The 23,972-nt window shown below is 32.7% G+C and overlaps 1 protein-coding gene across 2 annotated transcripts in view; it reads left to right on the plus strand.

Annotated features, from left to right (window-relative positions):
- LOC127733903 (solute carrier family 23 member 1-like) overlaps positions 1-23,972 on the plus strand; it is a 95,113-nt gene that overhangs the window by 51,187 nt on the left and 19,954 nt on the right. For both annotated transcript variants that reach the window (XM_052243353.1, XM_052243354.1), the window contains 6 exons: positions 4,981-5,176; positions 10,282-10,439; positions 15,202-15,299; positions 17,715-17,806; positions 19,637-19,818; positions 21,206-21,326. In XM_052243353.1, coding sequence (XP_052099313.1) covers positions 4,981-5,176; positions 10,282-10,439; positions 15,202-15,299; positions 17,715-17,806; positions 19,637-19,818; positions 21,206-21,326 — 847 coding nt within the window. The remainder of the gene's footprint in view (positions 1-4,980; positions 5,177-10,281; positions 10,440-15,201; positions 15,300-17,714; positions 17,807-19,636; positions 19,819-21,205; positions 21,327-23,972) is intronic.

Genomic DNA, 23,972 nt, shown 5'->3' on the forward strand with positions numbered 1-23,972 from the left:
GTCACTCAATATTAGGTATACAGAAATCATGTCTTTTGATTGTCACATAATATTAGGTATACAGAAATCATGGCTTTTGATTGTCACATAATATTAGGTATACAGAAATCATGCCTCCTGGTTGTCACTCTTCATTAATTTAGAAATCATGCCTTTTGATTGTCACTCTTCATTAATTTAGAAATCATGCCTTTTGATTGTCACTCTTCATTAATTTAGAAATCGTGCTTTTTGATTGTCACTCCACATTAGGTAAAGGAATCATGCCTTTAGATTATCACTCTTCATTAGGTATATAAATCATGTCGTTTTACTTTCACTTCAAATTAGGTACAGACATCATTTTATTTTGATTGTCACTCCAGATTTGGTATAGAAATCATGCCTTTTGAATGTCACTCGACATTTGGTATCGAAATCATTCCGTTGACTGGCACTCCACATTAGGTATAGAAATCATGCCTCTTGACTGTCACTCCACATTTGGTATAGAAATCATGCCGTTTGACTGTCACTCCACATTTGGTATAGAAATCATGCCGTTTGACTGTCACTCCACATTTGGTATAGAAATCATGCCGTTTGACCGTCACTCCACATTTGGTATAGAAATCATGCCGTTTGACTGTCACTCCACATTAGGTATAGAAATCATCCCGTTTGACTGTCACTCCACATTTGGTATAGAAATCATGCCGTTTGACTGTCACTCCACATTTGGTATAGAAATCATGCCGTTTAACTGTCACTCCACATTTGGTATAGAAATCATCCCGTTTGACTGTCACTCCACATTTGGTATAGAAATCATCCCGTTTGACTGTCACTCCACATTTGGTATAGAAATCATCCCGTTTGACTGTCACTTGACATTTGGTATAGAAATCATCCCGTTTGACTGACATTATACATTAGTATATTAATCATGCCTTTTAATTAACACTCTACATTAGACATAGATATCATGCTTTTTGACTGTCACTCCTCATGAGTATAGAAATAATGTCTTTTGACTGTCAATCCACATTTGGTAAAGAAATCATGACTATTGACTCACTCAAAATTAGGTATAGAAATCATGCCTTTTGACTGTCACTCCAAATTAAGTACATAAATAATGCCATTTTACTGTTATTCCACATTAGGTATAGAAATCATGCCTTTTGACTGTGTCTCCACTTGAGGTATATAAATCATGTTTTTTTAATGTTACTCTACATTAGGTATAGAAATCATGCCTTTTGACTGTCACTCCTTTTAAGGTAACTACATTTTATTTATGTTATGAAATGTTTTTCACTTCACCCCCCAAGGGTGACTGGGGAATAGAAGTATGGTCACCATTGGTCTTCCTCCGACCGGCAGTAGAACTCTTGCCAAAGTGGGGCGTCCGTTTGGCTGTGCGGGATGTACAAATTTGCAGCCACGTCCGGTTAGAATGGGAACGTTAAATCCGATGCCTCGTGTATAGAGAGTTCCACGCTCTATGCACGTTAAGAACCCTTGCAACAACTCTTTGAGGGGTCCGTAGGTGACCTGTTGCAAGGCTAAATTTCTGTCCCTATCCAATATTCCCTCATTTCCCGTGGCAGTCTAAATTTCTCCGGCCTTAATCCCTGACGCCTCTATTACAGACCCTACCTATTGTATTTATTGTTAATTTGTTCTCGTCCTGAATATGCATGAAATATTTGCCACTGGACGTTAAGCAACCAACAATCAATCAATCAATCAAAACATGTCATAACATAAATAAAATTGTGTCTCAGTATAAATCAAAATATGAGAGAAACTAAGCCAGATTTTGGTTGATTATTGCCGTGTTTGTACTCAGTAAACTTCTCACCCTCGGTCGTCTACGGAAATCATGTGTACTATGTTATCAAGATTACTGTGTGACATAAACCTGATTACGTTAAATGTTTATGTGGTATTGATTGATCCATCTATTGTAAAATTACAATTGCTCTAAAAATAAATCCTTTAAAACAATTGTATATTTGATCGCACTTACATCATGTACATTAATAAATCTAAAATAGGAAAATCTCACTGACATTAACTATTGCTAACTTAAAATAATTGTTTTTTTTTTCTGATGTTGATAATAAAAAATCAATAAGATGAGGGCGTAAGATAAATATACTTATTGATTCTTTCATCAGTTTCTCCTTTTGGTTGTAATTGTACATCACGACGTGTTTTGGTCAGGGTATTTTGACGATTTATTAATAAGAAATGGCATAGATCATGTTTCGGTGTTGATGTCCGGTGCCAAGATGTACTCAAGGTCAGTTACTTGCTTTACTTTCCTCTTTGTTCCGGTTTTAGAAGTCATCTACATATATTGTAAATGACATCTATACATATGGTTATAAGAATAACCAGTATAAATGTTGTACACAGCAACATATATACAGCATTGCTACAGATACACCACGCGTTCGTAGTATATTACTGTACGTATTAATACAGACCCATTACCAGTATATTGTTGTATACGTATTGTAGAAGGAACAATTCTGCTTGGGATTCGGATCACAGCTTATTGACTGAATGGGATGTCGAATGGAATAACGATAAATATCTGAAGTAAATGAAACGAAAACAGTATAAACAAAATGTATAATTTATAATTATTATCAAAATACAACTTTTATCATTTGAACTTCCAAATTTATCAAAATGAAGCATACATTTGAATAGTTGATATGTGGCAGTTGCACTAACCTTATTTTGGAATAGCTCGGCTTTCCTTATGTTGGACTGGTAGGCAGTCGTCCTCGGACCATTTGATAAAGTGAGCTAAATATTATAGATCTACATTTCAAAGGTTCTAAATTTTGGTCAGTAATATTTTTAAACATTTCCACACCAAGATAAATACATTTCTGAATATTCGAAATTTCTTTCATAAACAAATTATATAAACCAAAACCTATTGAATTAACTAATTAGTAACTTGATTTAGCATTACACAAATGTTTATGTAATAAATATGAAATTTGGAGTTAAACGATGGCGCTAACACCCCATTTTCCTACAGTATTGACGATTATGTTATCATATACGTATTGACGATTATGTTATTGTATACATATTGACGAGTATGTTATCATATACGTATTGACGAGTATGTTATTGTATACATATTGACGAGTATGTTATCATATACTTATTGACAAGTATGATATTGTATACGTATTGACGAGCATGTTATTGTTTACGTACTGACGAGTATGGTATTGTGTACGTATTGACCATTATGTTATATACGTATGGATTGTGTGTTATTGTATACGTGTTAACGAGTTAGTTATTATGTAAATATTGACAAGTATGTTATTATATATGTATTGATATAGACTAATTACGAGTATGTTATTGTATACATATTGACGAGTATGTTATTGTGTACGTATTGACGATCATGTTTTTGTATACATGTTGACGAGTATGTTATTGTATACATATTGACGAGTATGTTATTGTATACATGTTGACAATTATGTTATTGTATACATATTGACAATTATGTTATTGTATACATGTTGACAATTATGTTATTGTATACATGTTGACGAGTATGTTATTGTATAGATATTGACAATTATGTTATTGTATACATGTTGACGAGTATGTTATTGTATACATATTGACAATTATGTTATTGTGTACGTATTGACGAGTATGTTATTGTGTACATATTGACGAGTATGTTATTGTGTACATATTGACGAGTATGTTATTGTATACATGTTGACAATTATGTTATTGTATACATATTGACGAGTATGTTATTGTATACATATTGACGAGTATGTTATTGTATACATATTGACGAGTATGTTATTGTATACATGTTGACAATTATGTTATTGTTTACATATTGACAATTTTGTTATTGTATACATGTTGACGAGTATGTTATTGTATACATATTGACAATTATGTTATTGTATACATGTTGACGAGTATGTTATTGTATACATATTGACGAGTGTGTTATTGTGTACGTATTGACGAGTATGTTATTGTATACGTATTGACGAGTATGTTATTGTGTACGTATTGACAGTTATGTTATTATATGCGCATTTATCCTTCAATTAGTCAACTATTGTACAAAAAACAGGTATACAAATAAATTTTTTGCTCTATTTGTACTTGTACAAATAAAGTCTTCTGTTATCCCGCTTCCATGTTGAGCAAGCGGTAATGTGAATATTTCTTATTGTATAACAGTTCATTTTGAGGTCCTCTTCGCGGTTCGCGTTTAAACTATGTCGAGTTCTATGAAAAATCAGAGACAACTATTTGGATTTAAACAACTAAAGCTTCAAGTGCCGGTGTAAATTGCAGGATAAAAACAATATATGTAAATTGTCGGATTATGAAATGTATTTGTACTCGCTACGAAACAGGAGAGAAGCTCGGCCATCCTCGCTTTTCGTCCTGTTTCTAAAGCTCGTACACATTAATTTCGTATTTTCCGACAATGTACATATATTGTATATTGATGGGTATGTTGTTGTATACGTTTTGACGATTATGGCATTGTATACGTATTGACGATTATAGCATTGTATGCATATTGATATAGACCTATAACGGGCATTACGAGTATGTTATTGAACTGGGTACCTATTTTCTTTGGGACGTAATTCCATTTTTGAAAGATTCTTGTATCTTGGTTTTTAGTTTTATATGATGTGTTGTTGCTCATTGTTTGTGTTGGTTCTCTTTTGGTAATGGTTATGTTTGCTAAGTAACTCCTGGTTTCTGATTGTCCCATTGTTATCTTTCCAATTTTCTTATTTGTAATTGTCCTATCCTTTTGTAATTGTCTTATCCTTTGTAATTGTCTTATCCTTTGTAATTGCCATATCCTTTTGTAATTGTCGTAAACTTAGTTGTAAACTTTACTGGTAGATATATAATGAATACATGCTGTTAAAGAAAAATTTCATTTTTTTCCAGGTCTGATAATTCAGTCACCATGACATTAATGGAGGAGAAGGAGAAGGAATTTGAAGATCAGAATGGTTCTACTCCTCACCCAGAACCTAACAGTGATATTACAATAGAGGATGAAATTCACATCACCGATGATTCACTCATCTACGGTGTTACTGACAACCCTCCAATACATCTCACTATATTATTTGCCTTCCAGGTATTTATTTTAAAATTTTCATATCTGCAAAATATATATCTCCTCAAGTGCGGTCGTTTGTTCTATTAGTCATTTCATTTCGTTAACACAACTTTACATTGAAAGATATCCAAGCCAAAATGATTTCTGTCGATAGACATTGTGTTTTGATCATGGTAAGATATCCTAGACAAAATGATTCCTGTCGATAGACATTGTGTTTTGATAATGGTTAGATATCCTAGACAAAATGATTTCTGTCGATAGACATTGTGTTTTGATCATGATTAGATATCCTAGTAAAAATGATTTCTGTCGATAGACATTGTGTTTTGGTCATGGTTAGATATCCTAGACAAAATGATTTCTGTCGAAACACATTGTGTTTTGATCATGGTTAAATATTCTAGACAAAATGATTTCTGCCGATAGACATTGTGTTTTGATCATGGTTAGATATCCTAGACAAAATGATTTCTACCGATAGACATTGTGTTTGATGATGGTTAGATATCCTAGACAATATGATTTCTGTCGATAGACATTGTGTTTTGATCATGGTTAGATATCCTAGACAATATGATTTCTGTCGAAAGACATTGTGTTTTGATCATGCAGACAAGGATTTTTACAGAAAGGTATGACCAATTTATTTCATGTCTAATGAAGTGGAGAGCATCTGTGACTCTTTATTCTCACACTAAAAGTTTAACATTTTTTTACAATAATTTAACTCCAAAATATTCCTTTTTACTGTGAGATTACTGTAAAACATGTGTTACAGTAATCTTCTACCAACTTACCGATCTTGGTACTGTTATTGAATCAAAATCAGGGGGAAAGTGGCTACACTCAAGTTCACATGTAAATTACCATAGAGGTATGTTGTGATGCAACTTTTTCCTTGTGGACTATCATTTCCGGGGTCAACCGTCCGTCCAGTAGCTAGTAATTTGATACTGACTCCCATGGTCAAACTTCCACCCAGTCACCTGTGATTTACTATCGATTCCCAGGGCCAACCGTCCACCAGTATCCAGTAATGTTCTACCGATTCCCGGGGTCAACCGTCCTTCTATTAGCCAGTAACTTTCTACCGATTCCCAGGGCGAACCGTCCACCAGTTTTTAGTAATTTTCTACCGATTCCCGGGGTCAACCGTCCTCCTATTAGCCAGGAACTTTCTACCGATTCCCAGGGCCAACCGTCCACCAGTATTTAGTAATTTTCTACTGATTCCAGAGGTCAACCATCCACCCAGTAGCCAGTAATTTTCTACCGGTTCCCAGGATCAACGGTCAACCCAGTCAGCCAGTCAATGTCACTCGACTTTGCAAATTGTCATGCATAAGTGTTGGTAATAGGCTTTTGGAATGAAGTCTGTGATAGGTCAACAGTATTTGGTAGTTGCAGATACATTTTCATGTAGTACCCGGTCGGAATGGGATTGTTAAATCCGATGCCTCGTATAGGGAGAGAGTCACACTCTTTGTACATTAAAGGAACCTTGCAACAACTACCTAAGAGATCCATGGGTGGCCTTTTTTATTTAAAAGTTTTAATTTCTACCCCTAGTTTTTTAAACACCCCATTTTCTCCTAGCAGTTTAAAATTCCTGCCCTATATTTCGATTGACCACCTTGCATAACCTACCTATTGTATACCTTTTCAACTGTTCGCGACCTGAATATGTATTGTACTATTTGCCACTGGACGTTAATAATACAACAATATACAAATCATGGTATAGAATTTTTAAACGATCGTGATGCACTACAAATGCAACAACTGGAATAGAGTAACATAAAAGACATGTCTCAAACGCAGTAATGCAAATATGCAGTTACAAAATGTAGATCATATCAGTCAGGTGCTTGCTACTATCTCCCAGTTTTCATGGCGAAATAATTTACATCAAAGAATAATGTTTCTTTAATCATCAGTTTCACACCTAAACATACTATTCTAACGGCAAAATTCAGCTACAATGTATAATATAGTTCAAACAGGAAGCCCAAAGCTTCAGCCTATAATATGTAAAATAGACACATAATGATGTAATATAACTACATAATACCTTCTTTTATTTCTTTGTTCAAATTTAAGCATACTAATACATGTAAGTTCTTTGCTATAACTTTAACTCTTGAAAGCATTCCTCTTTCTGGCCAACCAGTTAGCATTGTCTATATTTCTTATACCTAAGCTGAATTGGCAAAACATTTGGGTCCTGGATGTTCTTCAACGTATTTCATTTGGCCTTTTGAACTTTTTTTATACCCCCTTGTCCGTCTGTATGTCTTTCCGTTCTCTTAACTTTAGTTTGCCTCAACTAAATGTCTTGAAACTTATACACAATGCTTATTATCACAAAACACAGATCAAGTTTGAATTTGAGTGGCGTCACTTTTGCCGGTCTAGAGTTATATCCCTTTACAAATGGAAATATTGCTGAAAATTTCGTTTCCGTTCTTTAACTTAAGTTTGCCTCAAACAAATGTTATGAAACTTATACACAAGCTTATTACCACAAAACTCAAATCAAGTTCGAATTTTGGTGGCGTCACTATTACCATTCTAGAGTTATGCCCCTTTATAACGTTATATACAAGCGGGGGCATCCTCATGTCCCATGGACACATTCTTCATTTATTTATTCGTGCTTTTGAGTCTTTTGAAGAAAAAACACGGGTCAAGTGTATCATATTTTAAGCCTGGTTCTATGATGAATGTATATTCTACCCTACCCCTGAATAAATTATATCTATACATTCAGCAAGCAATCCTCTCTTTAGCAAGCAAGTTTGCATTGTCTATGATTCGACCACATCCCGGATTAAGTTGTTTCTATACTTTCAGCCAGAACTTCTCTGGTAAACCAGTTTGCGTTGTCTATCATTCTATCCACTACAAACCAGTAAAAGTCTGAAATGGCCTATATTTGTACTCGACTGTACTGATTTTTACTCGACCAGTCTGAATTGGTCTGAAATTTACTTGATAATACTCGACTGTAGTCTGAACCATACTTAACAGTCTGAACTTGTACTCGACCTTTACTCGACCAGTACTTAACCATTTTATTTTCGTCTGAACCATGCTCGACCTAGTCTGAACCATGCTCGACCTAGTCTGAACCATACTCGACCTAGTCTGAACCATACTCGACCTAGTCTGAACCATACTCGATTAAGTCTTAACCAACCTAGACCTAATTTTTTGTATCTATCTATTGTATTTCATCAAATTAGGAACTGTTTTTAACAGCTATTTCCCCTGGCTAGACATTTGAACAACAATTTGAAATTTAAAATGTATTCAATATGGCATTGAAACCAAAATTTCACAATAAACATAATATAAATTCAACACCATATTTATCAACACTACATATATATATCACCTTTAAAATAAAAATAAAACAAGCTGATCAAATAATCTCAAAACTGAATTGTGACTAATATTTTCAATTTTATTCAAATTTTTTGAATGTTTCAGATATATTTTATGGTTACTAGACAATTTTCACCATTTACTTAAGCCTTGTATAGATTTATGGTGTCAGTTGAGTTTAGTTAATAATGCAGTGATTTTTTTTTTTTTATTAAAATATATTTAAAATAAAGCAACTTAATAAATTTTAAAAATCACACCTTTGTTTTGTAAAAGCACTTTAATAAGGTTTAATTACCTCAGTACATGTGTGTTTTACAGGTAAAAAGAAAGCCCTTTTTTTTCTTAAACTCGTGTATTACTTATCTAGTGAATTCAAAAGGCCTTGCGATTTAAGTTTTACAGGATGTTGCAATTTTTAATGAATGTTAATTAGAAATTAATACTCTCTGACCAGGTGTGATCTTTTTAATGAGTTTGCCCCAAGCAGGAGGTATAACTTTATACTTTACCACTAATCAGAAGAAAAAAAAATATCTATTTCTTTAATTTTGTTATCCCTTTTTGATATATATTATATATAATATATCCCAAATTATAATAAGAATAGATATATTTCTAATATAAGGTTAAACAATTTCAGTGATTTTTTTGGCTGTTGTTACCTCATTAAAAAGATAATTATATAACTATTGTATGTAACCATGAAACCTATATAGTTTTTCTTTAGGAATTTAGGAAAATTATGTTTAAAAAAAAAAAAAAAAAACACATGCCAAACAAGAAGCACCTTCATAAGGTTTTATTACCCTCAGTAAAGGTGTGGTTTTTAGTTACAAGACAATCTTTTTTTTTAACAAAACTCTAAAACTTTAAAATTAATATAATTAAATTATTATATAAGATAATTTAATTTAACTATCTCTATTTGATAAATCTGAGAATCATGTAAGGATGTAAAAATATGTTTTTATATATATCTTTATTTTATTGTGGCTGTTGTCCTGTCAGAAAAAAAAGAAATTAATTTTAACAGCTAAAATTAAAAAAAAGTATAGGTTTTTTGGTCAAGTATGGTTCAGACTGGTCGAGTATTGTTCAGACCTTTGGTCGAGTATGGTTTAGACTGAAAAAATTGGTCGAGTACAGGTCGAGAATAGGTTAAGACTGTTTCAGACTGGTCGAGTAATAGTTCAGACTATTTTCAATGGCAAAGATAAGGGTCAAGTACAAATCAGTATGGTCGAGTATGGTTAAGACTGGGGTCGAGTAATGTCGAGTAAAATTCAGACCAATTCAGACTGGTCGAGTAAAAATCAGTACAGTCGAGTACAGATATAGGCCATTTCAGACTTTTACTGGTTTGTAGTGATCATACCCCTGAATAAGTTATATCTATAATTTCAGAAAACACTCATCTCTCTCGAGTTAGCATTGTCTATAATTCCTTCATACCCCTGAATAGATTATATCTATACTTTCAGCAAGCACTCCTTTCTCTGACAAATCAGTAAGCATTGTCTACAATTCTACCATACCCCTGAATAAGTTATATTTTTACTTTCAGCAAGCACTCCTTTCTCTGGCAAATCAGTAAACATTATCTACAATTCTACTATACCCCTGAATAAATTATATCTATATTTTCAGCAAGCACCCCTTTCTCTGACAAACCAGTAAGCATTCTCTACAATTCTACTATACCCCTGAATAAATTATATCTATATTTTCAGCAAGCACTCCTTTCCCTGGCAAACCAGTTGGCATTGTCTATAATGGTAGCTGAAGCTGTGTGTGGAGAAACAAATGGCATGTTTAAAACGAGGCTCCTCAGTACAACTCTATTTATGGATGGTATTACCACACTGATGATGATTTTGTTTGGAGTGAGGTAAGAATAAAAATTGTGTAACACTTTTCCTTCAAAGTTGAGTAGAAAGTTTGTCTAAAAAAACTTGATTAACAATCGGGCAAAATTAGTAAGATAAACATACCACATCTTATTTTTATAGTTACTGACCACTGATTACAATAAGGCAAGGGAGGTAAGATAAAGATAGTTACTGACTACTAAATACAATCAGGCAAGGGATGCAAGATAAAGATAGCTACTGACTACTAAATACAATAAAACAAGTTTGGTAAGATAAAGATAGTTACTGACTACTGATAATAATAAGGCAACGAAGATAAGATAAAAATAATGACTGACTACTGATTACAATAAGGCAATGAAGGTAAAATAAAGGTCGTTACTGACTAGTGATTACAATCAGGTAAGGGGGTGAATTAAACATAGTTACTGACTACTAATTATAATCAGGCAAGGGAAGGAAGATTTGCATTGTTACTGACTACTGATTACAATCAAAGAAGGAAGGGAAGAAAAAGCGAGTTACTGACTTCTGATTACAATCAAACAAGGGAGGCAAATTAAAGATAGTTACTGATTATTGATTACAATCAGAAAGGGAGGCAAGGAAAAGAGAGCTACTGACTACTGATTACAATCAGGCAATGCAAGTTAGATTAACGTATATAGTACTGACTACTTATTACAATCAGGCAACTGAGATGAGATTAACATAATTATTGTTATAGTTACCCATTATGATAAAAAAAAAACTGCCGACAATGTTATAGTTATCCATTATGATAAAAAAAACTGCCGACAATGTTATAGTTATCCATTATGATAAAAAAAAAACTGCCGACAATGTTATAGTTATCCATTATGATAAAAAAACTGCCGATAATGTTATAATTACCCATTATGATAAAAAAAAAATGCCGACAATGTTATAGTCATCCATTATGATGAAAATTGCCCGACAATGTTAAAGTTATCCATTATGATGAAAACTGCCCGACAACTCCTCACAGGCGTTATAACCTTTAAAGTCATATGATACTTCATTTAACAAAATCTAAGTTTTACGATAAAACACTTGTACATAGACTTTCTGTTAAAAGAAAATCCTTTATCTATCCAAATCATCAAATTGTACTACTGTTGAATTATGTCTTTCCCAACTCTAATTCGCTAACAGACCTTAACCATGGCATCTCTCGTTAGAAATTCAGCAACCACGTAGAAGAAGTGCAAAGGGAAAATCAGTTATGAAAGATAAGGTAAACAAATGTGAAAAGAAGATAGTAATGACAAAGTTAAGTTAACATGGACAATATAAAAAAAACTTAAAAAAAACAAATAAACATCGCTCTATCATCCGTACTCCATGATTCTTTGTTGATTGTTAATCAAGGTCACAATCAGTAATTTCGGCACAAAACCTAAAAAAAAATAATTAGATACCAAAGGTTTTTGAACAACAGACAATGAATTAACTATTTTTAGACGAATATACGTTACTGGTTCGTAATATATATGTTCCGGACCATATGAGTATTTGGATCATTCGCGTAAGGTCGGACCATAAAATTATATACTCGTTTGGTTATTAAAGGACTGGACCATATAACTATTTAGACCATTTAGGTATTTTCCAAATAAATTTTAAAGTCTTGCGCAGGAACACAATGCTCGTTCTCCGAACCAAAATCGGCACAAGTTACTTACTGAAATCCTTTATCTTTGACATGCTGTCTGAATCTTCGTGTATCTGTTATCTTGTCTTCGCTAGAGTCAATTTAAAAGTGCCTTTATCCTGTCGACTTTCAGTTCCGTCCGTGAGTGAAACTACTGGCGGTTTGGGAATGGACTTTTTTCCTTCTTTCACCGGTGTTTATATTATTTTATTATGTCCCCGCCGCAGCGTTCTCTAACTTAAGTTGGCTTCAATGAAATATTGTGTAATTTATACGCAATACTTATTACCTCAAAACACAGATCTGAATTTTGATTTTGTATTTTGGTGGCGTCACTTTTACTGTTCTAGAGTTATGTTCCTTTACAAATGGAAAAATTGCTGAATTTTTCGTTTCCGTTCTCTAACTTAAGTTTGCCTCAACCAAATGTTATGAAACTTAATATACACAATGCTTATTGCCACAAATTCAGATCAAGTTCGCATTTGGATGGCGTCACATTTACCGTTCTTGAGTTATGTCCCTTTATAACGTTATATGCAAGCGGGGGTATCATCTGTGTCCATTCTCCATTTATTTTTTTAATTATTCTTATTTGTACTTACTTTAGTTTTCTATGTTGTGTTGTGTGTACTGTTGTTTGTTTGTCTTTTTCTTTTTAGCCAAGGCGTTGTCAGTTTATTTTCGACTTGTGAGTTTGAATGTCCCTTTGGCTTTGGTTTCCTTCGCCTCTCTTTCACTTACTTGATTTGTTATTGCTCCTTTTCATAGGATCTTACAACAACAGTAGTTTATACGTGCTGCCCCTTTATTCTTATATTCGACGTTAGCTATAGAATAGGAGCATATACACATTTTAAAAATAACTAAACTTAATTTGAAATGTGTAAAAAATCTTAATTTACTAAAACCAAATTAAACACCAAAATAAATAAGAAATAAGATTTAAAAAAGAGCATGGAATGCCCCAAGTGCCTTTGAGTTTCATTAGATATTTCTTGAAGTTATATATTCCAAAATTGAAGTCGACATATTGTGTTTCGTAAGAAAAAGTAGATAATCAACGTTTATCGTAATAAATACCCGGACCATACGCGTAAGGTCCAAAATGTGAACCAGAGTCATGTTATATTTGTAAACTGTTTGATGTTAGGCAAAATGTATTGAATTATATGAAAATAACATTATCTTGATGTTTTATTATACATATTATAAAAACATTAAGTATCCACCTGCCTTGACAAGTTGAAAAGACCAATATCTCCTTCAATAACAGAACATTTACAAATGATGAAAATCCTGATTAGTTGTCACAAAAGACTCTAAATTGAACACCCTTGATTTCATACTGTATGTGAATTGTGCATTTGCCTGTACCAAGGAATATGACAGTTGTTTTCCTTTCGTTTGATGTGTTTGAGATTTTGCCATTTGATAAGGGACTTTACGATTTGAATTTTCCTTGGAGTTCGGTATTTTTGTTATTTTACTTTGTATTATGAATACCTTGAATGGAATTTTTATTTGTCCCTGGGATATTTTTCAAAAATTATAATGACTTATTACAAAAACAATATTAACAATTTAGTCACGGAAAATTGTAAATTTGCGATGTTTTATTGATCTTGAAATCCATCCATTTGTAAAATTGTCTAAAAAGCTGAATAAATTTGAATGAATTTATAACTTTACAAATATAGTATAAAATTACATATTTATTCATTATGTTGTCAGGATTCATATATTACCTTTCTTGTTTACTTTACTTGAAATGTTTGTTCATTTGACAAGCTAGAATAATTTTGAAAAAAATAAGATATAAGGAAAATGAATAAATTGTTATTGTAATTGAATAAATATATATTTACTCAGAACATGCGAGTATTTCTAAAATATAGAATACTAAAGTCTGGTGAAAGTTGACAAGGCTCAATGCCAATATAAGAGTTGACTTGGTGTAAATCAATTCCGTTTTCAATAAACTTTTTCAACAATGATGTCACCTCCTCTCAAACCTAAACAAACTCTTAAAGAAAGGAGTAAGTTTACTTAACTAATAAATTTGGCTCTAAAAATCTGTAAAAATTTAACGGCAATAATATCGTGAAAATTGGATGAAGACATATATTAAAATATTCAATTGTTTCGATTAAAACATTTTTTTTTCACCAATTGCATCATATAGTGATGTATTTGTGGGATGTCAATTGTGTAGAAGAATTTCGTTTAAATCTGATTTTTGCATAATACATCCCAAGCCCACAAATATTTTTTTTGGAAATATTTTTAATACCATATTTTTTTCTTTTCAACCAAATTGGGCGAGGAGTAGCACTACATATGAAATCACGAACAAATGGTGATAAGGTGTCAAATTTCTGAAAAAATGAACTAAAATGAAATCTATTCCTTTTACAGGCTATTATCATGATTAAATTAATGCATCTGAAGCAGATATATAATTGATCTTATTACACTATCAAAAATAATACATTCAGTAATACAAACACAGAATATCTACTTATACACTTGAAGTTTAGAAAATAATTCTTTACAGGTTGATTTATTGTGGCTGCTAGCTCTACTCATTATATTTAAAGTAAAAACTGACAAAAAATATAAAGTCGGAATTTATTGGATTTGAAAATTTTATGTCTGTTTATTTTTCAGCACTTTAATTAGGTTTCGATTTATATCATTTATATTTAAGTAAAGTTGTCAGAAGATTTAACTTAACAGGTCCTTAAAATAAAGTGGGTTATAATGGTTATATTATAAACCACTTGTCAATCATGTGATGATTATTAATAAATGATTTCTTTTGTTGTGGAGTTTATAAGTCATTTCTTTCCTTTTTGACTTCTTTTCCTTAAACGTTCACATAAATAAAAAAAACAAAAAATTAGAAATTAAATGACATAAAAAAATGGTGAAATAATGGTGTTATATATCAAATGGCTTTTATTTCATTATGCTCACACAAATATTTAAATATTGCTCAATCATGTTTCCTGTTATGCTTTATTTGCAGATAGCGAATTTTGTACACACGATTTTTTTTTCTAATCCACCCGTGTAATGTATGCTTCTATTTAACTTTACAGGTTACCATTGTTCCAAGGTGCAGCTTTTGAGTACACAGTGCCGTTACTTGCCCTGCAGACCCTTGATCCTGAACGATGTGATCCACAAATAATATCTGGTATGTTAACCGGGTCAGTAACACATGACAAAATATATCTCAATATTCAGTTTGCATTGCGAAAAGTAAAATAACAAAAATACCGAACTCCAAGGAAAATTCAAAAACGGAAATTCCCTTATCAAGTGGCAAAATCAAATGCTCAAACACATCAAACGTATGGAAAACAACTGTCATATTCTTGACTTGGTACAAACATTTCCTTATGTAGAAAATGGTGGAATAAACCTGGTTTTAAAGCTAGCTTAACCTATCACTTGTATGGCAGTCGCATAAAATTCCATTATATTGACAACAATGTGTGAACAAAACAAACAGACATAAAAGGTTAAAATGTCAAAAATAGGGATACAGCAGTCAACATTGTGTTATAATCCTAATCACTATAAAAACAAACAAATATGTTAACAAAGAAAAACAAAATTGCATATAGACAAAGCACATAAGAAAAAATGAAACACAAGAATACAAAAAATGACCACAGCACAACAACACAATGGAGGGATGCATAAGTAACGAGCCACTCCAAAAGGATATTACCAAAAATGGACTAAACAGTTAAGGTAAATAATTTACACAGACAAATAAAAGAACACTATAGCACTTAATTAAGATAATGAACAACTTCAGTACCTAGAATCTATACTTCAAGATCATCATGTATTATTTGTGAAGTTGATACATGTACAGAATATTTATCAACAAGGTCTTGGTAACTTCTGATGATTTGTTTACAATATACTTTGTACATATTCAGTTGTATCATGGTATTCACTATCTGCAAGTGTGTATACCAAAATTACAATTTTTGTCAACATTAAAGTGTATGTATTTTAAGTTCAATGAATAATTGTATCTCTGAATCTCCAGTTTAGCAGCATATCAAGGTCTTTAGTAACATCATAAGGTTGGTTAAATTCCATTTTTATCTTAGCGTTATAACACAGGTATGCAGTTATTAGGAGTTTTAAGAAGGAGTATTTCTTCCCTACAATGCCAAGGAGTACAACTTCACATCCAATGTCTATATGCCAGTAGTTGTAGAGACACATTATAACAAAAATAAACAAACAATTAAAACAGAGTCGACAGATACCAAAGGGACATTCAAACTCATAAGTCAAAAATAAACTGACAACGCCATGGCTAAAATGAGAAAAAAAACAACAGACAAACAACAAAACACGACATAGGAAACTAAAGACTGAGCAACACGAACCCCACCAAAAACTTGGGGTGAACTCATGTGCTCCGGAAGGGTAAGCAGATCCTGCTCCACATGTGTCATCCGTCTTGTTGCTCATGTAAGTACAAACCATGTGATAAGTCAAATTCGGTAGGTCACATTTGGAGAAAAGGATACGGGATTGAAGTTACGACAATTTGAAAATTAGGCGTCATCTGTGACACAGATATTTCATAATGGTCAACCAACTCGTGATGTTGTCTGTAAAATTTACAAAGGGATGATTCAACTTCACCACATGAAACTCTTGGTTTGATAGCTTCCTAGTAAGCTGCAACCCTCTATCAAGGAAATCATGATAGGATATACAAACCCTGGAATATTGTGTCATCTGGAAGATATATACTCCGTATGCAGGCGTTTCTGAAATGTTGCTACATAGAAATGGAAAATTAAGTACACAATTGGGAAGCTGAAATCATCTCTTTTGTCGAAATGACACTTTATAAATTGTGTGCGTCTTATGCCCTTTTGTGGATTTACTTTCATCAGACATGCTCAAACCTATTTATTTGACTTTTTGTCTTTTTGATTCTCCGATATCAAGTTTTGTAATTTTTTCATTAAGGTAATGTGGGAGTCTTCATGGATTACAAAAAAAGAGAGACACAAGATACCAAAGTGACACTCAAAAAGTCGAAGTAAAACTGACAATACAATGACAAACACTGACCTCTACTTTTTACTAAAAAATTGAATATATCACAATATTAACTAAATTTTGCCAAATTGTGAACAAATTCTTGTTTAAACCCCCATACTTCATTAAGATTTGATTTAGTTTGTTTGTGGGCATATAATAAAACAATTCCAAAGTAACTTAGATATTTGTTAGTTGTCTAGAATTTGTGTTGCAATTTTATATCATTAGAGGTTGACATCAGGTTCAAATAATGTTGAATTATGCTGTTTTAATTTTATTTTCATTGTTTTATGTTTTTTGAAATTGAAATTGAAAAGGAAAAAATGATCTCACAATGGCAGATTGGTGAATTGTGTAACATAATGTATCGAATTGTGATTTAATCAATATAGTCCCGAAGGTTTGATTGGGTTAAGCTTTTTGTCTTTTGCAATGCCTCATAATTAATTGCCTCAGTACACTACTAGGACTAATTTGAAGTTAAGAATCATTTGAATATTAAACGGAAATCCTTATTTCATTTCAGAAAGCTCTTTTTACAATTCCACATTTAACATATCAATATTAGTAAATAGAACGACCAGTGCAGATGATATTTTATATGGACAAGTTCAAAAGGTGAGTACATATTGTATACTGTGGATTCAGTATATATGACAGTGTGCTACAAATTTGTTTGTGTGGATGCAGGAGAAAAGGTAAACCACAAATTTAAGTGTTAAAAAATATAAATTTTGCATCATGAGTATTGTATAGAGAATTTGTTAAAAGTATTAAATTCAAGGATCATCTAAAAATAATTTGTTTTCTTTCTTGCACCGGGATTCTGAAAGGGATTTAACTGCATTTTTGGGGTTTAAAAAGTCAAAATAACATAAAACTAGTAGACTTTTCTGTATGAATGGACAATCATCTAGTTTCCAATTCCTTAATTGACCCTGTAATGACAGATCGATTTTTGTGATTTACCAAGATGCAGAAAGAGCAAATTTTTATGTGCCTTATGTGTGTAATCTGTAGGTTTTAATTTTTTTAAATCACATTCAATCTTTTGTTAGGCTAACAATATCTGATATCAATAGTCATGTATAAATAGAAATTGGTTAAAACGCCTATTTCTAACTTTTATCTAGAGCAGGATTAGATAACCCTTCTGGAACACCCCCTTCATGTCATCCTATGTTTGTGTTTTATGTGGAGCAGGATTTGATAACCCTTCTGGAACACTTCCATCATGTCATCCTATGTTGTGTTTTATGTGAAGCAGGATCTGATAACCCTTCTGGAACACCCCCATCATGTCATCCTATGTTTGTGTTTTATGTGGAGCAGGATTTGATAACCCTTCTGGAACACTTCAATCATGTCATCCTATGTTGTGTTTTATGTGGAGCAGGATTTGATAACCCTTCTGGAACACCTCCATCATGTCATCCTATGTTGGTTTTATCTGGAGCAGGATCTGATAACCCTTGTGGAACACCCCAATCATGTCATCCTATGTTGTGTTTTATCTGGAGCAGGATCTGAAAACCCTTGTGGAACACCTCCATCATGTCACCCTATGTTGTGTTTTATGTGGAGCAGGATGTGATAACCCTTCTGGAACACCTCCATCATGTCATCCTATGTTGTGTTTTGTAGATGGTTGTTTGTATTTTTATTGGTTTTCGTGTTTGGGTTTTTCAGGTTGATTCCGACTTTGGAATCTTGCACCTCTTTTTTTTTTAACTTATATTGCTTTACATGAGCAGTAGCCAGGTTCATCTGGTTTAAAACCAGTATTCAATTGGCAAAGTGAAACAATTTGTGTTAAAGGTGTGTAATAAGAGAATAAAATCGGTAAATGGCAGACACCTTGTTGCTCCAAGCTCAGCCAGGTTAGGTGAGGGAAACCTGTGCACAATTATTTTTATTTGGACTCTAAAAGGAATTTTACTGCATTTTAGGGTTCAAGAGGAGTAACAACATATACATTAATTATTTACTTAAGCATGGGGTTTTTGTTACTTTTGTGTAAGCATTTTAACATATTGTTTTTTTATTTATAAAATACACAAAACATGCATGAACACTTTAATACAGATTCTAACTTAAGTGTCTGCTTGAATTTGAGGACAAACGAATTATTGACAATCTGATTAATATCCCATGTTTTAGAATAAATCCGACATTGTCAGAGGATTAAATGTTCCTTATTAGAATAAAACTTATAATACAGATATAATTTCTCATGCAACATTTTTCAATAAGACTCTTTAATAGCTCAATGCTTAAGAATAAAGTTCATATATACACTCAAACGCGTGAATGGCGATTTCGAATAGTACGGTTCTCTCAATAGACACCGGGCGGTATCTAAACACTAAATATTTTTCCAAAAACAAACTATCAAGAAAGTACTACCTTTAGATTTTGAATCAATGAATATGGGGATTATATTTTCAGTTAGAAGGCAGCTTAATGTTAGCAGGTTTCTTACATTTCCTGATAGGAGCCACAGGACTGGTAGGAGTATTGTTGAGATTTATAGGACCAGTAACCATTGTACCTACTATATTATTGATAGGACTGTACATGACAAGGACTGCTGTCAAATTTATATCATATCATTGGGGTATAGGACTAATGTAAGTAACTATTGTGTCTAAAAGAGAGGTCAAAGATACCAAAGGGACATTCACACTCGTAAGTCGAAAATAAACTGACAACATCATTGCTAAAAATGAAAAAGAACAAAAGACAAAACAACAGTACACAAAACACAACATAGAAAACTCAAATCTGATCAATACTATATTATTGATAGCCATGAAAATTTGAAGAAATTCGAACAACAACATTAACTGCCTAAATAAAATTATGAAAATTATTAAGGAAGGCGAAAATAGCCAACAGTAATCAGCCACACAAATGAATACAGGCTCCTGACTGAGGACAGGCACATATAGAATGAGGAGTTTTGACATAGGTAATTGCATGGCAACAACATAAAGTGCCAACCTCCAATTTAACAAGGACCATAACTCCTGAACAGTAAATGAGAAAGACCGTACTACTGTGTTAAAATGATATCATTTTAGAATACTTTATTTTCAGAATGATTCTTAAAGTGTCTAGACTAATTTTGTGCTTTTTATTGCTGCCCTAAAACAATCTATCAGCATGGCCCCATGGTAAGAAATAGAACCTAAGAGTAAAATGCAAATAACTGTCTATAAATTGTATAAGACAGAGAAAATTTGACAGGAGCAAAGATATTCAGAATATCAAGATCTACCTATCAATACTTACTTTTTTCCCCCAAATTATCAGTTGAACTCATAGTGTTAAAATAATTTCCTTAAAAGACAATTTTTTACATATTTTTTCCATTTGGCAATTTTTTTTAAAACAATAATAAATAGAGAGAATTGTGCATATTAAATATTACTTCCAAATTCAGTTCTTCAAATAAGTCAGACAATTAAAATGTCAAATATATAATTTTTACACATTTTTTGAATTTTATGGAAATCTCTTGAAAATTATGTTAGATAGAGAGAAACTGTAAACAGTGAAAATGTTCAGCAAGATAAGATCTACAACTAAGTCTGCCTAACCTTAATTGTCGATCGACCCATTATATGTATTACTATTATTATTAGACCTTAAATGGCGGTTTGTACCCACTTCTTGTCTTTTTGCAACATTTTTGAAACCTGTATTAGATAGAGTGAATTTTGTAATTTTCATTTTTTGCTAGTAAAGCTTATTTATTATGCATGCAATTTTATTTTCACTCTTATTAACAACTATTTCCTGCTTACTCCTTCATTTTGTTCGACAGAAAGTCATCTTCATCCTCTCTTTCAGCATTTTGTTCGACAGAAAGTCATCTTCATCCTCTCTTTCAGACAAATTTAATTTTCTTAGTTATAACCAGGCTATACATTTTCACTTCCTAAACCCCCCTGGTCTTTGTATTTATGGACGTTAACATTTAATCAGTAAATACTTAAGGTGTTCATGTTTCAGGACTGCAGCAATTTCTATTATTTTATCTTTGTACCTGGGAAAATATCTTCTGCCAATTCCAGTGTGGACAAGAAAACGTGGTTGTCATACTATAAGATATCCATTGCATCAAGTATTTTCTGTAAGTAATTTTGACATCAAACACTTTTCTATTTGTTTATATGAATATAAGAAGATAATGACTGCTCTTATACATCTATGATACAGCAACCTAGACCTGTCAGCACTGAAAATGATGATACGGGGAAACCACTGCTTTTTACCTGCGTTGCCAACGACGAAAGCAGGTCTAGTAACTGCTTGACTGTCCGTCATTCTTTCATTCTTTATGTCCATCTGTTCGAAAGACCTTGGGTAGAAATTTTCGTCAAAGTATTCTTAGCTTCTACAAAAGAGAATGATTTTTATAATGGGTTTGCGGCATGATCATACTGAGGTGTAGCGTGTTAGCAATTTGTAGATCTGCCGTGCAGCTACTTTCTGATTACCAATAGTTCAAACCTCATTGTAGACAGAAAATGTTCTACAAACTTTTCTAATTTTTTAATTGAGCCAATAATTTTATATTTGGTCTGGGGCTTGATAATGATGAGTTGTAACGCTAAATCAATTTTACATCTGCCGTGAAGCCACTTCCTGTTTGCCAATTGTTTGTAATTTACGACACAATTGTACAAGGGAAATGCTTCAGTACACATGTTACCTCATTCAATTAAAGAGCCGAAGCATGTCCAGACACTTATTGGTCTTGTTTAAACTTTGCATTATCAAGAATAACTTATGTTTTTTTACATACCATTTGTGAAATGTCACTCAGATTTTAAGTTAAAGGACTTGCATACCCTAAAATGTATTAGTTACCCTGTAGTCGATTAGTTATAGAACTTTGTACCACAATGGAACCTTGTGAACAAGCTCTTATTAGTCGATTAAACAATGGAACCATGTGAACGGAATCCTATTAGTCAATAAGACATAAAACTTTATACCACAATGGAACTTTGTGAATTCAAACCTATAAGTGGATTAAAAATGGAACCATATGAACGGAATCCTAATATTCGATTAGACATAAAACTTTGTACCACAATGGAACCTTGTGAACAAGCTCCTATTAGTTGATTAAAAAATGGAACCATGTGAACGGAATACTAATATTCGATTAGACATAAAACTTTGTTCCACAATGGAACCTTGTGAACAAGCTCCTATTAGTCGTTGAAACAATGGAACCATGTGAACGGAATCCTATTAGTCGATTAGACATAAAACTTTGTTCCACAATGGAACCTTGTGAACGTAAACCTATTAGTCGATTGAATAATGGAACCATGTGAACGGAATCCTAATAGTCGATTAGACATAAAACTTTGTACCACAATGGAACCTTGTGAATGCAAACCTATTAGTCGATTAAACAGTGGAACCATGTGAACACAATGCTATTACTCGATAGGTCATGAAGCTATGTCGAACAATGGAATCTTGTGAACTCAATACTATTAATCGATTAAACAATGGAACCATGTGAACGGAATCCTAATAGTCGATTAGACATAAAACTTTGTACCACAATGGAACCTTGTAAATGCAAACCTATTAGTCGATAAATAAAGGCAACAGTAGTATACCGCTGTTCGAAATTCATAAATCGATTGAGAAAAAAACAAATCCGGGTTACAAACTAAAACTGAGGGAAACACATCAAATATAAGATGAGAACTACGACACAACAGAAACACAACATTAAAATGTAACACACACAGAAACGAACTATAATATAACAATGGCCATTTTCCTGACTTGGTACAGGACATTTTAAGAAAAAAATGGTGGGTTGAACTAAACAGTGGAACCACGTGAACTCAATGCTATTACTCGATAGGTCATGAAGCTTTGTCGAACAATGGAATCTTGTGAACTCAATACTATTAGTCGATTAGACATAAAACTTTGTACCACAATGGAACCTTATGAACCCAATCCCATAAGTCTATTAGACATAAAACTTTGTACCACAATGGAACCTTGTGAACGCAATACTATTAATCGATTAAACAATGGAACCATGTGAACGGAATCCTAATAGTCGATTAGACATAAAACTTTGTACCACAATGGAACCTTGTAAATGCAAACCTATTAGTCGATAAATAAAGGCAACAGTAGTATACCGCTGTTCGAAATTCATAAATCGATTGAGAAAAAAACAAATCCGGGTTACAAACTAAAACTGAGGGAAACACATCAAATATAAGATGAGAACTACGACACAACAGAAACACAACATTAAAATGTAACACACACAGAAACGAACTATAATATAACAATGGCCATTTTCCTGACTTGGTACAGGACATTTTAAGAAAAAAATGGTGGGTTGAACTAAACAGTGGAACCACGTGAACTCAAAGCTATTACTCGATAGGTCATGAAGCTTTGTCGAACAATGGAATCTTGTGAACTCAATACTATTAGTCGATTAGACATAAAACTTTGTACCACAATGGAACCTTATGAACCCAATCCCATAAGTCTATTAGACATAAAACTTTGTACCACAATGGAACCTTGTGAACGCAATACTATTAGTACCACAATGAAACTTTATAAAAGCAACTCCTCTGACACAATTTGACATAAGGTTCTCATACTTAATTCGATTGTTTGCCGTGATATGTAGCTGACCTTATTATACCTTTATTTTTATTTGACCATGTTTGTGGGAGTTATGGGAGTTGACCATTTTTTTTAGTATAGTACCACA

The sequence above is a fragment of the Mytilus californianus genome, unplaced genomic scaffold, assembly GCF_021869535.1.
Source record: "Mytilus californianus isolate M0D057914Y unplaced genomic scaffold, xbMytCali1.0.p SCAF_3, whole genome shotgun sequence".
Lineage (NCBI taxonomy): Eukaryota > Metazoa > Mollusca > Bivalvia > Mytilida > Mytilidae > Mytilus > Mytilus californianus.